Here is a 21,993-nt window from a genome sequence, read left to right on the forward strand (position 1 = left end):
AAGGAGAGAAAATGAGTAGGAAAAATCAGAGAGAGTCACAGAGCATGAGAGTCTCCTAACTCTGGGAAATGAACAAGGGGTAGTGGAAGGGGAAGTGGGCGGTGGGTGGGGGTGACTGGGTGATGGGCCCTGTGGGGAGCACTTGATGGGATGAGCACTAGGGTTTATACTATATGTTGCCAAATCTAAATCCAATAAAAAATATTCAACATACAGAGGAAGGGGGCAAGATGGTGGAGGAGTTGGGTCCTCAAATTACCTGGCCCCACCAACTTACCTAGTTAACTTTCAAACCATCCTGAAAACCTAAAAATTCGACCTGAGATTTAAAGGGAGAACAACCTGAATGCTACAGAGACAAGGGGTTTCACTTCTAGCAAGGTAGAAAGGCAGCAAAAATGTAAAATAAAAAAATCAAGTGAGGGAGGGGCATTGCTAGCATCCAGACTAAGGCTGGTGGCAAAACCTCCTGGACAGGAAAGCCCAGCCTTGGAGAAGCAGGAATTTAGATCCACACCAGATTCTCCCTGGACTGAAGAGCACTTAACAGGCAATGGAGGAAATAGCAGTGAGGTCTCCAGTTTCCTGGAGTTAGTAATAGAGGAATTGCACCCTGGGGAAAGTGCACCAAAAACTCTTGAGCTGATCTCCTTAAAGGGTTAGAGCACAGACCCAGCAGGGCATCTGGGAGAAGTGAGGAGGTTAGGCAAGTAGTTCCAGATGGACGTATCTGTGCCCTGCTGCCTTCAGGAGCCTTGACCTCAGGAGCACAATTCCAGCAGCACAGAGCCTGGAATCCCAGGATGCAGAGCAGACACAGCCCAAGATCCTGCACCCCACCCCAGGATAGGCGGAATCGGGGAGGGCACAGGACAGTACTCTCCTGCCACTAGGTGCCCCCAAGCTGTCCAGATCAGTTCCACCCGACACCCCTGGAGCATCCAGGCCATTGCAGACTGGGGGATTGCATTTCTTACTGCAGGGAGCTGACTCCAGACCTGGAGACTTGGCTTCCACCAGTGGTGTTGTTCCTCCTTGTTTCACCTTATGCATGGCACGGGCGGGGGGGGGCGCAGTGCCAGAATAGAAGCCTCACCAGGTAAACAGCTCCCACTGAGCTCAGCACCTGGCAAGGTGGGGCATCTCCTGCAGGTACACAAATCTGAGAATCAGCACATAAGGCCCCTTCCCCAGAAGACCAGCTGTAAGGTCAGGTATGAGCAGGTTCTTGACCAAGAAGTGCTGGAAAGAACCAGGGGTTGAGAGATTTATAGTATATAGAACTACAGGGTACCCCCTCTGTTTTTCCCATTTCCATAATGATTTGATTTTATATCAGACAGTAAATTTCCAATTTCTTCTCTTTTCCCACCTTAACTACAATATTTTACCACCTCTTATTTTAAAGATTCTTCCCTTTGGACTTTCATATTTCTACAATTACATGTCTCAAGTACATTTCCCATTTCTATATTCCCTTCAACATACCCAACTTAATTTTTGGAGATATATGAGATATGTATTTTTTGTTTTGTGTATTTGCTTTCTCTGCCTCATTTTGTTCTACAATGGTAGAAGTTAATAACTTCTAAAACATGACTAGCATGCATGCCGAACCAAGTGGAATACCATGCTAGTTCATTCCATGAGATTATATTCTCTATTCCTTCCCATTCTCTTCCCCTGTTTTATCTCATTTGTGTTTTGGTGGTCAATGGTGGGTCTCTGTACAAGTATTTCTGGTTTATATAAATTTGGGACTAAGCATCTTCAAACATACAGAACTTAATATACTGGAACCAAGAGGATAACCCTCTAGGACCCCTCAGGTAGACTAAACTTATCCTTCACTACAACTTCATCACCACCACTATCTCCCAATTCCCTCCCCTTCTTTCCCTCCTTTTTGTTCCTTTAACATTTTTTCCCTCTTTACTTAGCTTTTGTCACTTCTTTTTTTCCCCTCTTTTCTTCTTCTTTGGGATTCTTGGTCTATTATTTTTTATTGAATTGTTTTAAAATCTGTTTTTTCACTTTAGTGGTCCTTTTGTTTTATTTTCTTCCAATCTTTGCTTTCAGTTTCTGGTCTCTAACTCATCAAAATCACCTAGGGTGAAATTTATTTAGGTTGTGATTGATTTTTCTTGACTAAGCCCACTCATACAGTCACTCTGCACTGAGCAACATGACTAGATGGAAGAACTCACCATCTGAGAGAATTAATCAGAAAAAGTAATCACTGCAAAAGAATTACAGAATTTGGATTATAAATGCAATGCCAGAATGACAAATCAGAAGCACAATTATAAAGCTAATGGTGGCTCTGGCAAAAAGAATAAAGGATTCAGGAGAATTCATGACTGCAGAATTTAGAGCTAATCAGGCTGAAATTAAAAATCAATTATGAGATGCAATCCAAAATGGAAGTCCTATTTTTTCCTGTTCCAGAACAACCTACAGAATGGGAGAAGATATTTGCAAATGAAGTATCTAATAAAGAGCTAGTATCCAAGATCTATAAAGAACTTATTAAACTCAACAGTAAATAAATAAACCATCCAATCATGAAATAGGCAAAAGATGACAGAAATCTCACAGAGGAAGACATAGACATGGCCAACAAGCACATAGGAAAATGCTGTCCATCACTTGCCATCAGGGAAATACAAATGAAAACCACAATGGGATCCCACCTCACACCAGTGAGAATGGGAAAAATTAACAAGGCAGGAAAAAACAAATGTTGGAGAGGGTGTGGAGAAAGGGGAACCCTCCTGCACTGTTGGTGGGAATGTGAAATGGTGCAGCCATGGGAAAACTCTGTGGAGGTTCCTTAAAGAGTGAAAAATAGATCTACCCTATGACCCAGCAGTTGCACTGCTGGGGATTTACCCCAAAGATACAAATGCAGTGAAACACCAGAACACCTGCACCCCGATATTTATAGCAGCAATGTCCACAATAGCCAAACTGTGGAAGGAGCCTCAGTGTCCATCGAAAGATGAATGGATAAAGAAGCTGTGGTCTATGTATACAATGAAATATTACTCAGCCATTAGAAAGGAAAAATACCCACCATTTGCTTCGACATGGATGAAACTGGAGGTTATTCTGCTGAGTGAAATAAGTCTATTGGAGAAGGACAAACATTATATGGTCTCATTCATTTGGAGAATATAAAAAAGTAGTGAAAGAGAATAAAGGAGAAAGGAGAAAAAATGAGTGGGAAATATCAGAAAGGGAGACAGAACATGAGAGACTCCTAACTCTGGGAAACGAACAAGGGGTGGTGGAAAGGGAGGTGGGCAGGGAATGGGGGTGATTGGGTGATGGGCACTGACAGGGGAGAGTTGATGGGATGAGCACTAGCTGTTATTCTATTTGTTGGCAAATTGAACACCAATAAAAAATAAATTTATGAATGGGTGACGGGCACTGTGGGTTATTCTGTATGTTAGTAAATTGAACACCAATAAAAAATAAATTAAAAAAAATAAAAAATAAAACTTTGTAGGTAAAAAATAAATAAATAAATAAATAAATAAATTTATACAAAAATAAATTAAACAAACAAACAAACTGGAAGTCCTAATGATGATGGTTAATGAGGTGAAAGAAAGGTTGAGAGACATAGAAGACAAGTTGATGGCAAGGAAGGAGGCTGATGGGAAAAAAAGCAAAACAACTAAAAACCACGAGTAAAGGTTAAGGGAAACAAAGAATAGCTTCAGAAGGAAAATTCTACATATAATTGTGGTTTCAGAAGACGCCACAAGTGGCAGAGTACCAGAAAATGTATTTGAAAAATCTTAGTTGAGAACTTCCCTAATTTGGGGAGAGAAACAGGCAACAAATCCAGGAGACAGAGAGATTCCCCCCTAAAATCAATAAAAACCATTGAACACCTCAACATTTAATAGTGTAACTTGCAAATTCCAAAGATAAAGAGAAAACCCTAAAGCAGTGAGAGACAAGAGGTCCCTAACCTTTATGGGGACAAGTATTAGGTTAACAGCAGACCTCTCCACAGAGACCTGGCAGGCCAGCAACACTGCCTGGCTGGATAGGATATATTCAGGGTCCTAAATGACAGGAACCTGCAGCCAAGAATACTTTATCCAGCAAGGCTCTTATTCACAATAGAAGGAGAGATAAAGAGCTTCCAAGATAGGCAGAAACTGAAAGGATAAGTGACCACCAAACCAGCTCTGTAAGAGACATTAAAGGGGACTATGTAAAAGAAAGAGGAAGCCCAATGAAATAATACACAAAAACAAGAAGTGAATAGGTATTATGATGACACTAAATACATATCTTTCAATAGTCACTGTGAAGGTGAATGGGCTAAATGATACCATCAAAAGACACAAGGTTTCAGACTGGATAAAAAAGCAAGATGCATCTATTTGCTGTGTACAAGAGACTCTATTCAGACTAAGATAACCTCCAGCCTGAAAATGAAAGGTTGGAGAATGATCTTCCATTCAAATCATCCTCAAAAGAAAGCTGGGGTAGCAATCCTCATATCAGACAAATTAAATTTTATCCCAAAGCCAGTAGTAAGAAATGAAGAGGGACATTATATCATACTTAAAGGGTCTATCCAACAAGAAAACCTAACAATCATGAATATGTATGCCCCTAATGGGGAACTGCCAAGTATATTAATCAATTAATAGCCAAAGTAAAGACATCCTTAGATAATAATACACTAATACTGGGAGATTTCTACCCGGTGCATTCTGCATTTGATAGATCTTCTAAGCACAACATCTCCAAAGAAACAAGAGCTTTAAATGGTACACTCTACCAGATGGATTTCAGAGATATATATAGAACTTTACATCCAAATGCAAATGAATACCTATTCTTCTCAAGTGCACATGGAACTTTCTCCAGAAGAGACCACATACTGGATCACAAATCAGGTATCAACCAATACGAAAGATTGTCCCCTCCATATTTTCAGACGATAGGTCTTTGAAACCTGAACTAGATCACAAGAAAAAATTTGGAAGAAAAGCAAACAAGTGGAGGTTAAAGAGCATCCTGCTAAAAAGATGAAAGGGTCAACCAGGAAATTAGAGAAAACTTTAAAAACTTCATGGTAACTAAAAAAAAAATGAAGGTACAAACATTCAAAATCCTGGGATACAGCAAACACAGTCCTAAAAGAAAAATACATCACAAAAACATACCTCAAAAAAATTGGAGTAAAACTCCATAAACAAGCTAACCTTGCACCTAAAGAAGCTGGAGAGAAAAAAACAGCAAACAGATCCTACACCCAGCAGAAAAGAATTAATAAAGATTCGAGCAGAACTCAATGAAATAGAGACCAGAAGAACTGTAGAACAGATCAACAAAACCAGGAGGTGGTTCTTTGAAAAAATTAACATGGATAAAGTACTAGCCAGCCTTATTAAAAAGAAGAGAGGAAAGACACAAATTTATAAAATCATGAAAGAGAAGAGATTACAACCAATAACAAGTAAATACAAATGATTTTAAAAATGCATTATGAGCAGCTTTAGGCCAATAAATTAGGGAATCTAGAAGCAATGGACGCATTTGTGGAAAACCACAAACTACCAAAACTGGAACAGGAAGATATAGAAAACCTGAACAGGCCGATAACCAGGGAGGAAACTGAAGCAGTCATCAAAAACCTCCCAAGACACGAAAGTCCAGGGCCAGATGTCTTCCCAGGGGAATTCTATCAAATGTTTAAAGAAGAAACAATACCTATTCTATTAAAGCTGTTCAGAAAGATAGAAAGGATTAGAATACTTCGAATCTCATTCTATGAGGCCCCCATCACCTTAATTCCAAATCCAGACAAAGACCTCACCAAAAATGAGAATTATAAATCCATATCCCTGATTAACTATTGCAAAAATTCTCAACAAATAGTAGCCAATAGAATCCAACAGTACATTTAGAAGATTATTCACCATGACCAAGTGGGATTTATCCCTGGGATGCAAGGCTGGTTCAAGACTTGTAAGCAATCAACGTGATTGATTATATCAGCAAGAGAAAAAACAAGAACCATAGGATCCTCTCAATAGATGCAGAGAAAGCATTTGACAAAATACAGCATCCATTCCTGATCAAAACTTTTCAGAGTTTAGGGATAGAGAGGACATTCCTCAACATCTTAAAAGCCATCTACAAAAAGCCCACAGCAAATATTTTCAATGGGGAAACACTGGGAGCCTTTCCCCTAAGATCAGGAACAAGACAGGGATGTCCACTCTCACCACTGCTATTCAACATAGTACTATCAGTCCTAGCCTCACCAATCAGGCAACAAAAAAAATAAAAGGCATTCAACTTGGCAAAGAAGAAGTCAAACTCTCCGTCTTTGCAGTGACATGATATTGTACCTAGAAAACCCAAAGACTCCACCCAAAGATTGCTAGAACTCATACAGCAATTTGGCAGTGTGACAGGATACAAAATCAATGCCCAGAAGTCAGTGGCATTTCTATACACTAACAATGAGACTGAAGAAAGAGAAATTAAGGAGTCAATCCCATTTGCAATTGCACCCAAAAGCATAAGATACCTAGGAATAAACCTAACCAAAGAGGTAAAGGATCTATACCCTCAAAACTACAGAACACTTCTGAAAGAAATTGAGGAAGACACAAAGAGATGGAAAAATATTCCATGTTCATGGATTGGAAGAAAAAATATTCTGAAAATCTCTATGCTACCCAGGGGAATTTACACATTTAATGTAATCCCTACCAAAATACCATGGAGTTTCTTCAGAGATTTGCAAAAAATCATCTTAAGGTTTGTATGGAATCAGAAAAAAAAAAAAACCCGAACAGCTGGGGGAATATTGAAAAATTAAATCAGAGCCAGGGGCATCACAATGCCGTATTTCAAGCTGTACTCCAAAGCTGTGGTCATCAAGACAGTGTGCTACTGGCACAAAAAGAGACACATAGATCAAATGAACAGAATAGGGAATCCAGAAATAGGCCCTCAACTCTATGGTCAACTAATATTCGACATAGTAGGAAAGACTATCCACTGGAGAAAGGACAGTCTCTTGAATAAATGGTGCTGGGAAAATTGGACATCCACATGCAGAAGAATGAAACTAGACCATTCTTTTACACCATACACAAAGATAAACTCAAAATGCATGAAAGATCTAAATGTGAGACAAAAATCCATCAAAATCTTAGAGGAGAACAAAGGCAACACCTTTTATACACTTGGCAGAGCAACTTCTTGCAAGATGCATCAATGAAGACAAGTGAAACAAAGAGAGAAATAAACTATTGGGATTTCATAAATATTAAAAGCCTCTCCTCAGCAGAGAATTAGTAAAACAACTCAAAGACAACCTATAGAATGGGAGAGGCTATTTGCAAATGACGTATCAGATAAAGGGCTAGTTTCCAAGATCTATAAAGAACTTCTTAAACTCAACAGCAAAGAAACAAACAATCCAATCATGAAATGGGCAAAAGACATGAACAGAAATCTCACAGAGGAAGACATAGACATGGCCAACATACACATGAGAAAATGCTCCGCATCACTTGCCATCAGGGAAATACAAATCAAAACCACAATGAGATCCCACCTCACACCAGTGAGAATGGGGAAAATTAACAAGGCAGGAGACCACAAATTTTGGAGAGGATGTGGAGAAAGGGGAACCCTCTTGCACTGTTGGTGGGAATGTGAACTGGTGCAGCCACTCTGGAAAACTGTATGGAGCTTCCTCAAATAGTTAAAAATAGATCTGCCCTACGACCCAGCAATTGCCCTGCTGGGGATTTACCCCAAAGATACAGATGCAGTGAAATGCCGGGACACCTGCCCCCCGATGTTTATAGCAGCAATGTCCACAATAGCCAAACTGTGGAAGGAGCCTCAGTGTCCATCGAAAGATGAATGGATAAAGAAGATGTGGTCTATGTATACAATGGAATATTACTCAGCCATTAGAAAAGACAAGTACCCACCATTTGCTTTGACGTGGATGGAACTGGAGGGTATTATGCTGAGTGAAGTAAGTCAGTCAGAGCAAGACAAGTATTATATGGCTTCACTCATATAGGGACTATAGAAAATAGTGAAAGGGATTATAGGGGAAAGGTGGAAACTGAAATATCAGTGAAGGTGACAGATCATGAGAGACTCCTAAGTCTTGGAAATGAACAAGGGGTGGTGGAAAGGGACGTGGGTGGGGGGATGGGGTTACTGGTGACGGGCACAGAAGGGGGTACTTGAGGGATAAGCATTGTGTTGTATAGTATATGTTGGCAAATTGAACTCCAATTAAAAATATACAAAAAATGAAACCTAATCCATTACAGAGAAAGAATCACATCCTTAAATGGAGAGGAGTTAAAATCAGAGCATTAGTCTTATTCAGGATGTTACAGGTCCTGAATTGATGAGGGCTCAATAGCCCTGATCATTTCCCCAGAGAGTGAGGTTATCAGGGAAATTGAGAATCAGAGGCAGATAAAGGCTCTAAGTGTGGACTTGCTCCTCCCGACCTGGTGGTCCAGGGCCTCAGCTTCCAGGCTCCTGAGCCCTGGGTTTTGCGCAGAACTACTGTTTCCAGAGTGAAACACCAGGTACATCTCCACCAACAGTGCAAGTGAGTCCACCTTCTCCACATCTTTGCCAACATCTGCTGTTTCCTCTCATTAATTTTAGCCATTATGAACAGTGTAATGTGATATCTCCTTGTGGTTTTGATTTGTTTTTCCCGAATGCTGAGTGATGTGGAGAATTTTTCCTGTTCCTTGGCCATTTATACATCTATTTGGGAGAAATATCTGTTCGTGTTTTCAGCTCATTTCTTGACATGAATTTTTATTCATCGAGTGTTGAGTTTGCTAAGTTCTTTATACATTTTGGATACTAGGCCTTTAAGTAATGTCTCATTTGCAAATATCTTCTCTCCTTCTGTATTTTGTCTTTTAAATCTTGACTGTTTCCTTTCCTGTGAAGAATATTTATCCCGATGAAGTCCCATAGTTTATTCATTTTTTTTTGCCACAGTTTCAGTTTCCTGTGGAGACATGTCCTGCAAGATGTTGCTGTGACCGATGTCAGAGAGGTTGCTGCCTGTGTTCTTCTGTAAGATTATGAGTGACTCCTGTCTGACATTTAGTTCTTTCATACATTTTGAGTTTTTTGTTGTGTCTGGTGTAAGAAAGTGTGTCAGGTTCATTTGTCTGCATATGGCTGTCGAAGTATTAGAACACAGGATTTCAAAGACTTTTTTTTTTCCATCGGGTATTTCTGTCTGCTTGTTGAAGAGGATTTCGCCATAAATGGGAGGATTATTTCTGGATCCTCTATTCTTTCCTATTCATCTATATGTCTGTTTTGTACCATATCCATACTGTCTTGATGATCACAGCTTTGTAACACTCCTTGACATTGGGGGTTGTGATGCCTCCAGGTTTGGTTTCTTTTTCATAATCTATTTGGGTATTTGAGGTATTTTCTGATTCCATTCAAAAATTAGGGTTGTTTATTCCAGCTCTGTAAAAAATGTTGATGTTAGTTAGATAGGATTTGCATTAAATATGTAGATTTCCTTGGTAGCATAAATATTTACATATTGATTTTTTCTAACCCTTGAATGTTGATTTTTTTAAATATCATCATACCTCCTATTTTTTTCCTATGTATTCTACAGTTCTAGAGTACAGATCCTTTACTTCTTTGGTTTCGATCAGGCTAAGGACTGTTGTTGTTACAATTGTAACTGGGATTGACTCCTGGGTTTCTCTTTCTTCTGTCTTATTGGCAGTATGTAGAAATGTACTTGACTTCTGTGCATTGGTTTTATAACCTGTTATATTGTTGAACTTCTGTATGAATTGACTTTATATCGACCTCCATGGTAGGGGAATTAACGTGTGCAGACCTGAGCCCTATTTGTGATACCTGGACACTGTGGCCACAGAAAGACTATAGGTGTAGTTTCAGGTCACATTATCCCAGGTCATCCAATGATGCCCGTGTTTGTGGTGCCCACAAGTACAAGCCCTTGGATCAAGGACACTCATGGACTGGGCTGTGTGGGGAGGAGCCTCTGCAGGAACTCATCACTGAAGGGGGGACAGCAAGGATGGTGTGCTGTCGTAGACTGAGCTTGAACCTGGCACACCTGTCAGCCCAGGACTTGTGACAATGAGCTCATGAGTGTCTACCAGAATGTGATGTGTGTTATGCTCAAATGGAGAGTGGAACACAGAAATTCATCCATGGCATTCACATCATTTCTTTTCTCCAAGCACATTGTCACATTTCAAATAAAGTGGGAAAATTTCTGTCCCTTTTGGGGACAAATCTACAGTCTCAGACTCTGAAGCCCAACACATTCCAACAGTTCCCAGATGATACCTCAAGGGACTTCCCCTTTTAGGTCCACATAGGTTACAAAAATCCCCACTACAAGGATAATAAAATTTTTTTTGATGCAAAGTGTTTAACCAGGAACATTCTTTTATTATCTGTCATTTCAAACCCTCCTAGAGAGAATGATGTGCACCTGAGTATATTAACTTTGTCTAAAATCCCTGACACATTGTTATGAAGAAGTCAGAGAACCCTTGTCTGTGTCACTCCTCAACTCACTATCACAGCTGCGCTCTCACCAGGGTTTCTGACACTCCCAGGATGTGGGTTCTCACATTGTGTCTCACAGAGTAGTACATGGCTGTGTCCTCAGCTCTCAGACTGCTCAGCTCCATGTAGGCTGTGCTTGTGGATGTGTCTGTTGTCAGGGTGACTCTGCCCTGAAACTTCTGCGCATACCTTGTGGCACCATCTTAGGGACCAATCTGTCCCATCCAATCAAGCCCTGCTCCTGAAGCCTGTCGTACCCAGTACATATAGTAGTCAGTGAAGGTGTATCCAGATGTCTTGCATGAGACCTTCACGGATGTACCTGGCTTCTTCACCTCAGCCCCAGACTGCACCAGCTGGACCTCAGAATGCACACCTGTGGAGAGGAACAGGAGGGGATAAAGTTATCTCGGATTGACCTGTTCCTGTCCTCAGGCTTACCTGTGGGACATCCCTTACCTGTGGCTAGTGCCAGCAGGAAGAGGATCCTCCAGTCTATGGTGACAGCTCTGCTCACAGGGGCTTCTGGAGGGAGCGTGTGCAGGTGTTGGTGACGCTGTCAGGGCACAGATATTTCCATACTTAACCTAGTGCATCTTAGATCATTTGCATATTCATTAGATGGGGTATTTCATACTCAAGATAAGTCTCATCTAGAGAAGGAGCAGATCACCATCACAGGGCTGTGCTGTGTAGGGACCTGCGCCCCACGTCCTAATCTTCGTTGGTCAACAAATGTCCCCTTCTAGGTCCCTGAACTGTGTGCAGACAGAAGGCCTCCCACTGAAGGTCTGGAAGCCACAGGACATCCTCTTCATTGTGAAGCCACCTCTGAATGACAGAGACTCTCTGAACCTCTTTTTTGCTCTGAGATCTGAATGTCTTATTCCTGGATCAGTGTGTCTCCAATATGCTGCATTCCGTGACATAATCAGTGTATTCCATCCTCCATCTCTTCACACTTCAAATATGTAAAAGCCATGGGATAGCATCTCCTGCAAATGTGCTCCTCATTGTCTAGAGTTTGGTAAATGCTTCTGACAGAACAGGAGACTTACACACCCTGTAGTGCTCCCTGTCCTATTTGCATTTCAGATGGTTTTCAGAACTGGGTGATGGGCACTGCAGAAGGCATTTAATGGGATGAGCACTGGGTGTTATACTCTATGTTGGCAAATCGAAATTCAATTAGAAAATAGAATATTTCCTGAATAAGGTGACCCCATCTTCTGAGAGGAAAACCTCCAGACCCCTGTGCAGCTGTTCCTCAGAAAGCAGCCCTGTGCTGGGTGGTCCTGAGTGCCCCCGACAGGTCTGACCTGGGCCCTGAAGGGAGGACCCTGTTAGGGTTCACAGGGTATTTACTGCAGGGTCTCTACTGTTGTATTACATCATTAAGGGGCACAGGATAATCTACCCAAGTGTGTTCTTGGAATTTAAGGTCCTTGAGAAAGAGCCAGTACAGAGACACCCTGACCCTCCCTGAATCTCTGAGCTGGAAAATTCTTGCAATGGTCAGGCCTCCTCCCTGTTCCATGAGGCATGATTGCATTAGTACCAGAAATAGGATTTTAGGCCCAAGAAACTGTACAAAAAACTTTATTTCCTCAATAATTTATTTCTACAAACACACATTTCGATGTGTAGTTATACTTCCCAATCCCCACCCTTTATGAAGATGTAAATCCTATGTACTTTAGTGACATCTCTGTGTCTTTATGTTTTACACTTTCTTACATATGCAAAATTGATATTCTTTTAATCCTGCTGTCTTGTGTCAATGTAATTATTCAAGCAGCCTAAAACTCTAGAAGGAAATGAGGGAAAGATTTCTGCCCCTACAGTGGGTGTGTTGTGCCTTCAGAGAGCTCTTCCCGTGACACCATGTGCTCTGATAACATCTCCTGTAATAGTGACCTGCAATATTACACTAAGCTGTGCATAGTCTGAAGGGAGACCCCAAGCAAGTGTCCTCTAAACCTCTGGTGGAGTCACCTCCCTGGAGCCCAAGATGCACTGACACAGTCCCCCTCACCGGAGTCCAGAAGTTCAGAGTTCTCTGGGAAGGCTTTTATCTCCATTAGGTTCCTGGGGTTGAAGGTCACAGCTGACTATATCTGCTCATACAGAAACATGCAGCTCACAGCCCTCTGCACAATCACTGTCCAACAAAACACACACACACACACTGTAACTGATATTTGCAGTAATGATCACAATGTGCCCTTCTTCCCTACACTCAGCTCATGGGCAGTGTCCTCCAAAGGATGCTGGGCCTGGGTCTGTGACGTGTTTCACAACAACAGAACTAAAGCACATATGATTCAAGCAGAGACAGGGAAGTTTTTGTGTGTTGGTTTTGTCTGTCCTCCCAGCATCTGGGATTCTGCAGGTCTGTGGACAGGAGGGTCCCGGCCTGCCCTCTCAGATGATCACTCTCAGGATGATACACTCTGTCATTGCTTCCAGCACTGTGACCCATACCAATGGGAAAGGTCTCAGGAAAACTGCAGTCCCTGTATGTCCCCTTTCCCAGAGGGCACAGACAGGAACCTAAATCAATGTTATGAAGGTCACTGGGCAGGGCATCTCCTCAGAAGCAAAGACCTGGCCAGTTGATGCAGGAATAGGGTTCCTGGAATGCTTCATGTTGGATCAGCTTCTCATCCTGAGTGACAGGTAAGAGTCTCTGATTTGGGGTTATCTATCCTGGAGATCAGTGTCTGTCTTACCTGTGCAGATGGGCTCGCATATAAGTCGTGTTTCAGGAACAGAAGAGCTGCACATAAAAACCATAATGGAGGAGATGCATCTGCTTCTGGTTTGAATAAAATACCTCCTCATTAGAGCTTGATGTTTTGTGTAGAGTGTCCTCGTGGGTCTTCTCAGTGTCAGCAGTGCTGCTGGGGCCTGGGAGGATTCTGGTCACTGCCACATTGTATGATCACCAGCTTGTCTCATGGTCAAGTTCAATAAGACCACAGACATCACACATCAGTATGTGATCAAATGTGTGTCTCCTCTGTCCTGGGCTGGGCACTGGGATCATGCCCACCATAGAGTAGACTTGGTCCCTGCAAGGACTTGGCTGTGCTCACTTCTGGGCATTAGTATAAACACCACCAGGCATGAACTTATTCCTGGAGCAGAGGGATGGCAGGAGCTGTCATGCATTGACCATCCCTGGACTAAACCTGAGGGCCTGGTGACCCCATGCTTGTGGAAGAGGTGACCCCAAGAATTGGAGGAGCAGAATTATCAGCACCATGTCAGCTTACTCGGGTGATGCTCCAGGTCACCTGATGGGGAGGGCTGCAGAGCGGCAGGTGAGTGGGTTCAGTTATCTGAGAGTCACTCCAACTTCCACATGACCACTCTTTACCAGAAAGCTCTGGTTCTGTCCATTCATAAGGCTCCATCTTGCTGGTTGACCCTACTGACACCTGTCCATTGCAATTCAGGCAGGAGGTCCTCCTGGATCTGTGCTTTTGCCAGAACCCTCATAGACAATCCTATTAAACCAATAGAGCAAGAGTTGGGAGAGGTATTGGCCAAGACCCCTAAGAAAAGGAGGGAATGTTCAAGGTCCATGACTTAGGTGTCTGGGGTCAGTATGTATCTGGAGAGATCTGTCCTTGAACTTGTGTCACTTTTGCCCCTGAACACCCTTCATTCTGCTCCTCAGACACATGGGCATATGGTAGCACCTCAGCTTTAATCCCTCCTGAGACACTGGTGTGGAGGTCCTGTGTGCAGAGGGGCATCAAATATTCTCATGAGTAAATGCCTGTGATTCAGAGGTACTGGACCTCCGCTGGAACTGACACAGGGAATCCAGAGAGCAGGTCTCATTCATTAAGCACAAGACATCCAATGAGATAGCTGGTCCTGTTGTAGATGCAGAGCTGGGTGTAAGATTGGGACCTCCTTGGATTCCAGGATGAGCTGGAACACGAGGTCCAAGGTCACAACTGAGGGACTGTGGTCCATATGTGGGGACAAGTAGGAACAATGAGCTCTCTCAGGAGGAACCTGTGAGTGTTCAGAGAATCAGGAATGTTACCTCTTTCCTTTGGCTGAGCCTCTTTCCACAGTTCAAAGTGTAAATGGGGAGTCCATCATTGCTAATTATGTAAGTACCTGCTAATATTAGAGAACAAAGAATGTACAGAGAAGAAGCAATGAATACAAAAATGATAAATCAACAAGAAAAAAATAAATAACTGCATTATATCAGGAATTCTCTGGGGAATAGAAAAGCAAACATTGTGAAAGTGCCAATTTAATGTTTTGAGACTCTCCTCTACTATATATCTGTTGAAAACTTGCAGGTGAGAGACAGAAGCACAGGAGAGAAAGAATATGCAACAGGAAAAAATGACTTTTCTGTACATATTTGTAATTCATAATTCATGAAATATTCAATGTACATGCAAGGACTTGTCCATGAGGGGCACAGAGGATGGAGAAATCAAGTTGAAGAACCAAGATGCTCCAGACATGCCCATAAGCACGTGTCATTCTGTCCAACCACCTTCTACATTCTCATGGGGAATTGGTGTCTGGTTGGAGCTGAGGGTTCATCCTGGTTTTGGGAACTATGTAACCACCTGTTTACTTGCGTCTCCCATTGCGGGCGAAGGGGACACTTACCCTTCAGTTTCCTACTCTGATTCTTTTGTTCTTTGGTATTGAGTTAATAAGTTCTTTACAGATCTTCGATACTAGCCTTTTATCTGATATGTCATTTGCAAATATCTTCTCCCATTCTGTAGGTTGAATTGTAGTTTTGTTGACTGTTTCCTGTGCTGTGCAGAAGCTTTTTAATCTTGATTAAGTCCCAATAATTCATTTTTGCTTTTGTTTCCATTGCCTTCATAGATGTATCTTGCAAGAAGTTGCTGTGGCCGAGTGTTGCCTGTGCTCTCCTCTAGGATTTTGATGGAATCTTGTCCCACATTTAGATGTTTCATCCATTTTGAGTTTATCTTTGTGTCTGGTGTAAGAGAGTGGTCCAGTTTCATTCTTCTGCACATGGCTGTCCAATTTTCCCAGCACCATTTATTGAAGAGACTGTCCTTTTCCCAGCAGACAGTCTTTCCTGCTCTGTAGAATATTAGTTGACCATAAAGTTGAGGGTCCACTTCTGGATTCTCTCTTCTGTTTCATTCATCTTTGTGTCTGCTTCTGTGCCAGTACCACACTGTCTTGATGACCACAGCCTTCTACTACAACCTGAAATCTGGCATTGTGATGCCCCCAGCTATGGTTTTCTTTTTTAAAATTCCCCTGGCTATTCGGGTTCTTTTCTGATTCCACACAAATCTTAAGATGATTTGTGCCAACCCTCTAAAGAAAGTCCATGGTATTTTGATAGGGATTTCACTAAATGTGTAAACTTCCCTGGGTAACATTGACATTTTCACAATATTAATTCTTCCAATCCATGAGCATGGAATATTTTTCCATCCCTTTGTGTCTTCCTCCATTTGCTTCAGAAGTGTTCTATGGTTTTTAGGGTATAGATCCTTTACCTCTTTGGTTAGGTTTATGCTTAGGTATCTTATGCTTTTGGGTGCAATTGTAAATAAGGTTGACTCCTTAATTTCTCTTTATTCAGTCTCATTGTTAGTGTATAGAAATGCCACTGACTTCTGGGCATTGATTTTGTATCCTGCCAGGCTGCCAAATTGCTGTATGAGTTCTAGCAATCCTGGGGTGGAGGCTTTTGGGTTTCTATGTACAGTATAATGTCATCTGTGAAGAGGGAGAGTTTTACTTCTTCTTTGCCAATTTGAATGTATGGCTCTGTTTTCAACTTCCTGAGAAACCTCAATACCTTTTCCCAGAGTGGGTGCATCCTTGTCCACTCATATCTCCTGACTGAAGAATTCTGCAAGGCCTCAGTTCTAGTGGAGGTGGTATCAGGTGTCATTCATCAAGCAGAAAGGAGCACACCCAGTTAAAACTTATCAAATTCTGGCCAAGGACCACACATTGCACACTGCAGACAGGGAGAGCCTCTGTAGATATGACCTGATGGAAAGAGATGCCAAAACAGAAGAGCCCAGTGCATGCAGCACACACTAGATACACTCTCTGAGGCGCCAGACCCTGGTCACTGTATAACCTTTTCTCAAATATCTCTTACTTTCTGGAGGAGGAATCATAACTGGCTTTTCTAACACAGAGAAGGAGGTAGATGCTTAGAGAAACTGCCAAGGTCGAGTAATTGGATTTAATGTTGCACCTCTGATCACCTTCAGTAGTTGGTTTCCTCAGACGATCTCCACAACCCTGCAGGATTAGCAGAAGGCTCCTGTTATATATCCATTTGCAGGAGTTTCCATCACTGAATGGATCGTGTGCATCAGGAAGACTTCCAGCAGTCCACACCCTCCACCTTGGAGCAACATCCACTGAACAGGGATAGAGAGTGCTGCTAATAATAGTACTGCCATTTTCATCGATTTTAACTCTTCTGATGTCCTGCGGGAAGCTTCTGTGTCCCTGGAGACGAGAATGAGATCATGTGCATTGTCCTCCGGTGGCAACTGTCACTTCCTGCAAAATCATATAATGATTGTTTCATATGCAATGGACTTTCTACATTAAAACAGCTCTTGAATTCATCATTGGAACATTGGATCAGGGGAAAGAGGGATATAAGAGTATGATATTGTGAGATAAAAAAAACAGTGTGAGTTAGGGCTTTAAGATATAATGCACAATGTAGTTATCCCAAAATATTTGTTTATTTGTTTGTAAATTTAAAGGAGGAATTTATTCTTTGCATTCAAATACCGGTGTTCCAAATATCCAAAGGTGGAATAAGATGGGGCCGGCTTACAACCAAAGGCTAAAATGGTCTACCCTTAAAGGATTTAGGATTTAATTCATATACAGTAAAAAAAGTTATCAGACAAGAAAAGGCTAAATAAAAATAATGGTATCTTAGAGAACCTAAAAGTATATTTCTTTTTACATTTTTTAATGAAAAGTATCTAAAGAGATGAGAAGCTTTAGAGATGACTGGCATAAATGACCAATGATTATTGTAAAAGGCAATATAAAACAACAAGGAATAATCTATTGATGTATGCATGATATGTGCAGGGCTCTTGGAATTTTTCTACCATTTTTTCTTTTTTTTAAAAAATTCAATTTGACAGCGTATAGTATAACCCCCTGTATTTGCCACATCATATGTGGTAACTGGGTGATGGGCATTAAGGAGGACATCCAATGTGGTAAGAACTGGGTGTTGTACTATGTTGGCTAAATGAATTTACATATCACATCATCTATCAAACAAGAAAATATGGAGGATGTTGAAAAACACACATTTTGTGTCCCTTATAAAACTGAGTTCTGGGGCACCTGAGTGGCTCCATGTTTGAGTATCAGCCTTCAGCCTAGGTCAGAGCCTTCAGCTCTATGAAATTCTGGGAGTGGTCCTAGCTCAGGCTCCCCAGAGAAAGCCTGCTTCTCCCTCAGCCTGTGTCTCAGCCTCTCTCCTTTTCTCTCATGAATAAATAAACAAAATATTTAAAAAACAAAGCTGAATTCTGGGAGGAAACCATCACCCAAACTATAGAAAGGCACGTGAATCCACTGACAGACGTGTGCTCTACATGTTTTGCAGAGGAGCCTTGGCTTTCCATAGAAATGAGCATGTTTCCAGGTGAGATGACCATTGGATCCCTGGACTTATAAATTATATTTCCTCCCCCAACCATAGAGAGCATCCTCCAACTCATTGAAACCATGAATACAAGAATAGCTATGGAAGGCAGAAGTCATCTCATTTATTTCTGTCTCAATGTCTGTGCCGGTCATCTCATGCTATCGTCTCCTACTCTTAGACTGAGCAACACACATGACCTTCCCTGGTTCTCATTCCAACAGATCAGAATGCTTTACACCAACATCGAATCTGTGGCTCTGGTATGTAGAGGACAGATCATGTGTCTTGTCAAGCTCTGTTATCCTAGGATCTAATTATATATATTCTGTCCAGATGAGATTAGAACTCAGAATTAAAGAGTTCTACTTTCTATGCATCCCTGTTGGTATTTGGTATTGTCATAATTTTTGTTTTGTTTTATATATATATAGTTTGATTTGCCAACATATAGCATAGCACACAGTGCTCATCCCATCAAATGCAGTCCTCAGTGCTCCAGTCACCTTGTCCCAGTCACCCTGTCCCCCTGCCCACCTCCCTTTCCACTTCCCCTTGTTCATTTCCCAGAGTTAGGTGTCTCTCATGTTTTGTGAACCTCACTGATATTTCCCACTCATTTTCTCTCCTTTCTCCTTTATTCCTTTTCACTATTTTATATTGTTATACTTTTGTAATTTAGTCAATAGGTGGAGATGTAGTGTATTGTGAGGATCATTATATTTACATTTATCATTTACCTCTTTCCAGGGAATAGAATATTAATCTGTTACATGTTCCTTAAAGAACTGCTGAGAATAGTGCCACCATCATGGACATGGAGGATGTAGGGGTGGTGATGCTCCCCACATGACTATTCACCTTTCCTATTTGGGCTGCAGAAAATCTTAAGTGCTCTAGAAATCTACTATCAGTATTTCGATTGATGGTCTTCAAAGTGTTGGGGAAAAGCCCTGCCAATCTCTGCTGATCATGGTTCATCTTTAGAGAAATAGCTGTAAGGCTCTTTATGCATCTAAGAATCTACAGCTGGAAGCTGTGTCACTAGGTTAGCACAGAAATGGAGATGTCCATCTTGAAGTGAGCGGTATTTGAGCACCTAAGCCCTAGATTGGGGCATGCACAGTGCCTCTCCATCACCAAATGGAAGGAGTGTTGGGTTCTGAAGCAATCCTGAGGACACAGCATGTCACATTAAAGATTTTACAAATCCTCATGGACTCCAGCCCTGCTCCACTGCATTTTCTCACACACCCTGCACATATGAATTCAGGGAGAGAGTAAACAAATTATTTGAAAGGGGAAGCAAATGTTTGAGCCTCGTCCACAGATGGTTCTGCAAATATTCAGGCCCCACTTAAGAGTGGAACTCTGTGTACTAAAATTGTTTCCACATCCATGATGCAGCTGGCCTATTAGACGGTGAAATTTTCTTCTGAAGACAGGAATAGATCAATAACTAGGTAGCAACACCTTGTAAAGAGGAGACCAAGCAGAGACACTTCAGGATGAAGCTGTTGGTCGCCCTGTCAGGTAATGAGCTCTGACAAACTGAAGGGTTGCTGAAATAAGAGTATATGTAGTTGATAGAGGAAGAAGGAAGGTCAATTAACAATTTTTATTCTCGTTTGATTACTAAAATGAGGATTGTAGCTGTCATACATATTCTCTCCTTGTATTATTTCAGATATTCTTTGCTAACAAACACAAGGGAAGGAGGAGTTAAGATGTCAGACCTGTAGGGGTCCCTGGGCTTGTGTCATCCCTGAACACAGCTGGATATTTATCAAATAATTCTTAGCTAACAAGAAAACAATTGGAAGACTGAGAGAACAAAAAATGCTAGTCTGCAAGTAGAAAATCGACAGTTTTGGAATGTAGGATGTGTGGAGTGTTGTGTTGGGGAGGAGACATAGCTGTGGGGCTGGGGCAAGGAAGGAAACTACTTCCTGAAGTTACCACAATTAGGATGAGCAGCAAAGAGAAAAACTGTTCAGATTTCATTTCATTCTATGAGTTTATCATGGAAATCCATCCACTTGAGGACATGCCTGGTTAAAGGTGTTCAGATTATAAAGCAGGCTGGAATCTAAAACAATGTTTTTAAAGATACAACTGGAATTGAACAAACATTGAAGACCCTCGAGAATCCCTTATTGTAGAGATAAAAGAAATAATCCCTTGTCAGCCCAACATTAAAAATGCTATTATAGGAATGCTGTCCCAAATGCAGGAATATAGAGGATGAATGAAAGACTAGCATATTGGAGAATTAGAAGATAACATGGTGGAAAATAATGATAGAACAGTAGAGGGAAACAGAGTAAATGTCCGTAAATGTAGAAATAGGGAACTGAGTGACTTATGAAACAATGACATTCCTATGATAGGAGGCCCAGAAAATTAAGAGCAAGAAATGTTGGCAGATTTATTCAATGAAATAATTACTGAAAATCTCCCTAATCAGGAAGGACAGAGACCTCGACATCCTGGAGGCACAGATACTTTTCATATTTAGGGAGATAGTAAATAAGTGTAAGCAACTCTGTCTTCTGCACATATAAAGTAGCTGTTTTCCTAAAGAAACTAATTATATCAGAAACCAAATATTTAAGCACAAATTCCTGATCCGGAGACGCTCCCTGGGGGATGTTGCTCCTTAGAGCGGAAACCCAGATTTTACAGGAAACCTGCCCAGAACGTCCATCTGCACCTGCTCCTGGGCCTTCAAGACAGAAGTAGTGAGGAATGTGCACCCCCTGCTGGTCCCAATCGCCTTCTACAGGGAGGTTTGTGTCTGAGCTCACACTGAAGTCGCCTCACTGTGTCTCTCGCACAGTAATAAAGGGCTGTGTCCTCCACTGTCAGGCTGTTCATCTGCAGATACAGTGTGTTCTTGGCGTTGTCTCTGGAGATGGTGAATCGGCCCTTCACAGCGTCTGGGTAGTATGTGCTACTTCCATCTTTGTTAATATATCCGACCCACTGATTGCCCTTCCCTGGTGCCTGGCGGATCCAAAACATGTAGTAACTACTAAAGGTGAATCCAGAGGCCACACAGGAGAGTCTCAGGGACCCCCCAGGCTTCACCAGGTCTCCTCCAGACTCCACCAGCTGTACCTCACCCTGGACACCTGTAGACACAAGACATCCTGGTCAGGAAACTGTCCCACACCCTGTTTCTCTCACTCACCTCCACTCACATACTCAAGGTCTCTTGTTCTCCATTAATTACCTTTTAAAATAGTGACAAGGTAAATCCATCTGAGCACAGACTCCATGGTGAGTTGTCTGTGTCCTGTCCTGATCCTTGAATGGGGTCACCCGGGGATCCTGGTGCTGGGGCTGCTCTCCCAGCTGCAGGGTCAGACTGGGCTGGTTTAATCAGTGGAGGGAGGCTTCTTTGCATGTCCTTTGAATATATAATCAGCACCAGACCTAGATTTGATTCTTTACATATTATTAACAAGGATTGCTTACATCTGTGGGACAGTGTGTGTAATGTCTTGTGACATTATGAAATGTTTGAATCTATGAACCAAATTACATTTGCATTTCTCTATGATTTTAAAAATCTCTCATCAATGCAGGTACTTTTAGAGTACAGTATTTTACCTCCTTCAGGATATTTAGTTCTACATATTTTATTTTTAACACTGGTGTCAGTGTAATAATGTTTTATT

At 41.7% G+C, this 21,993-nt stretch overlaps 1 protein-coding gene across 1 annotated transcript; it reads right to left on the reverse strand.

Annotated features, from left to right (window-relative positions):
- Nucleotides 1-20,713: 20,713 nt before the first annotated feature.
- LOC111097183 (immunoglobulin heavy variable 3-74-like) lies at nt 20,714-21,781 on the reverse strand. The gene is made up of 2 exons (XM_038545965.1): nt 21,546-21,781; nt 20,714-21,444 (listed from the first exon to the last, which is right to left on the reverse strand). Exons 1-2 carry the CDS (start codon nt 21,589-21,591, stop codon nt 21,038-21,040), a joined length of 453 nt encoding a protein of 150 aa, XP_038401893.1. The 5' UTR covers nt 21,592-21,781; the 3' UTR covers nt 20,714-21,037.
- Nucleotides 21,782-21,993: the final 212 nt, after the last annotated feature.

This window comes from Canis lupus, chromosome 8 (genome assembly GCF_011100685.1).
Source record: "Canis lupus familiaris isolate Mischka breed German Shepherd chromosome 8, alternate assembly UU_Cfam_GSD_1.0, whole genome shotgun sequence".
Lineage (NCBI taxonomy): Eukaryota > Metazoa > Chordata > Mammalia > Carnivora > Canidae > Canis > Canis lupus.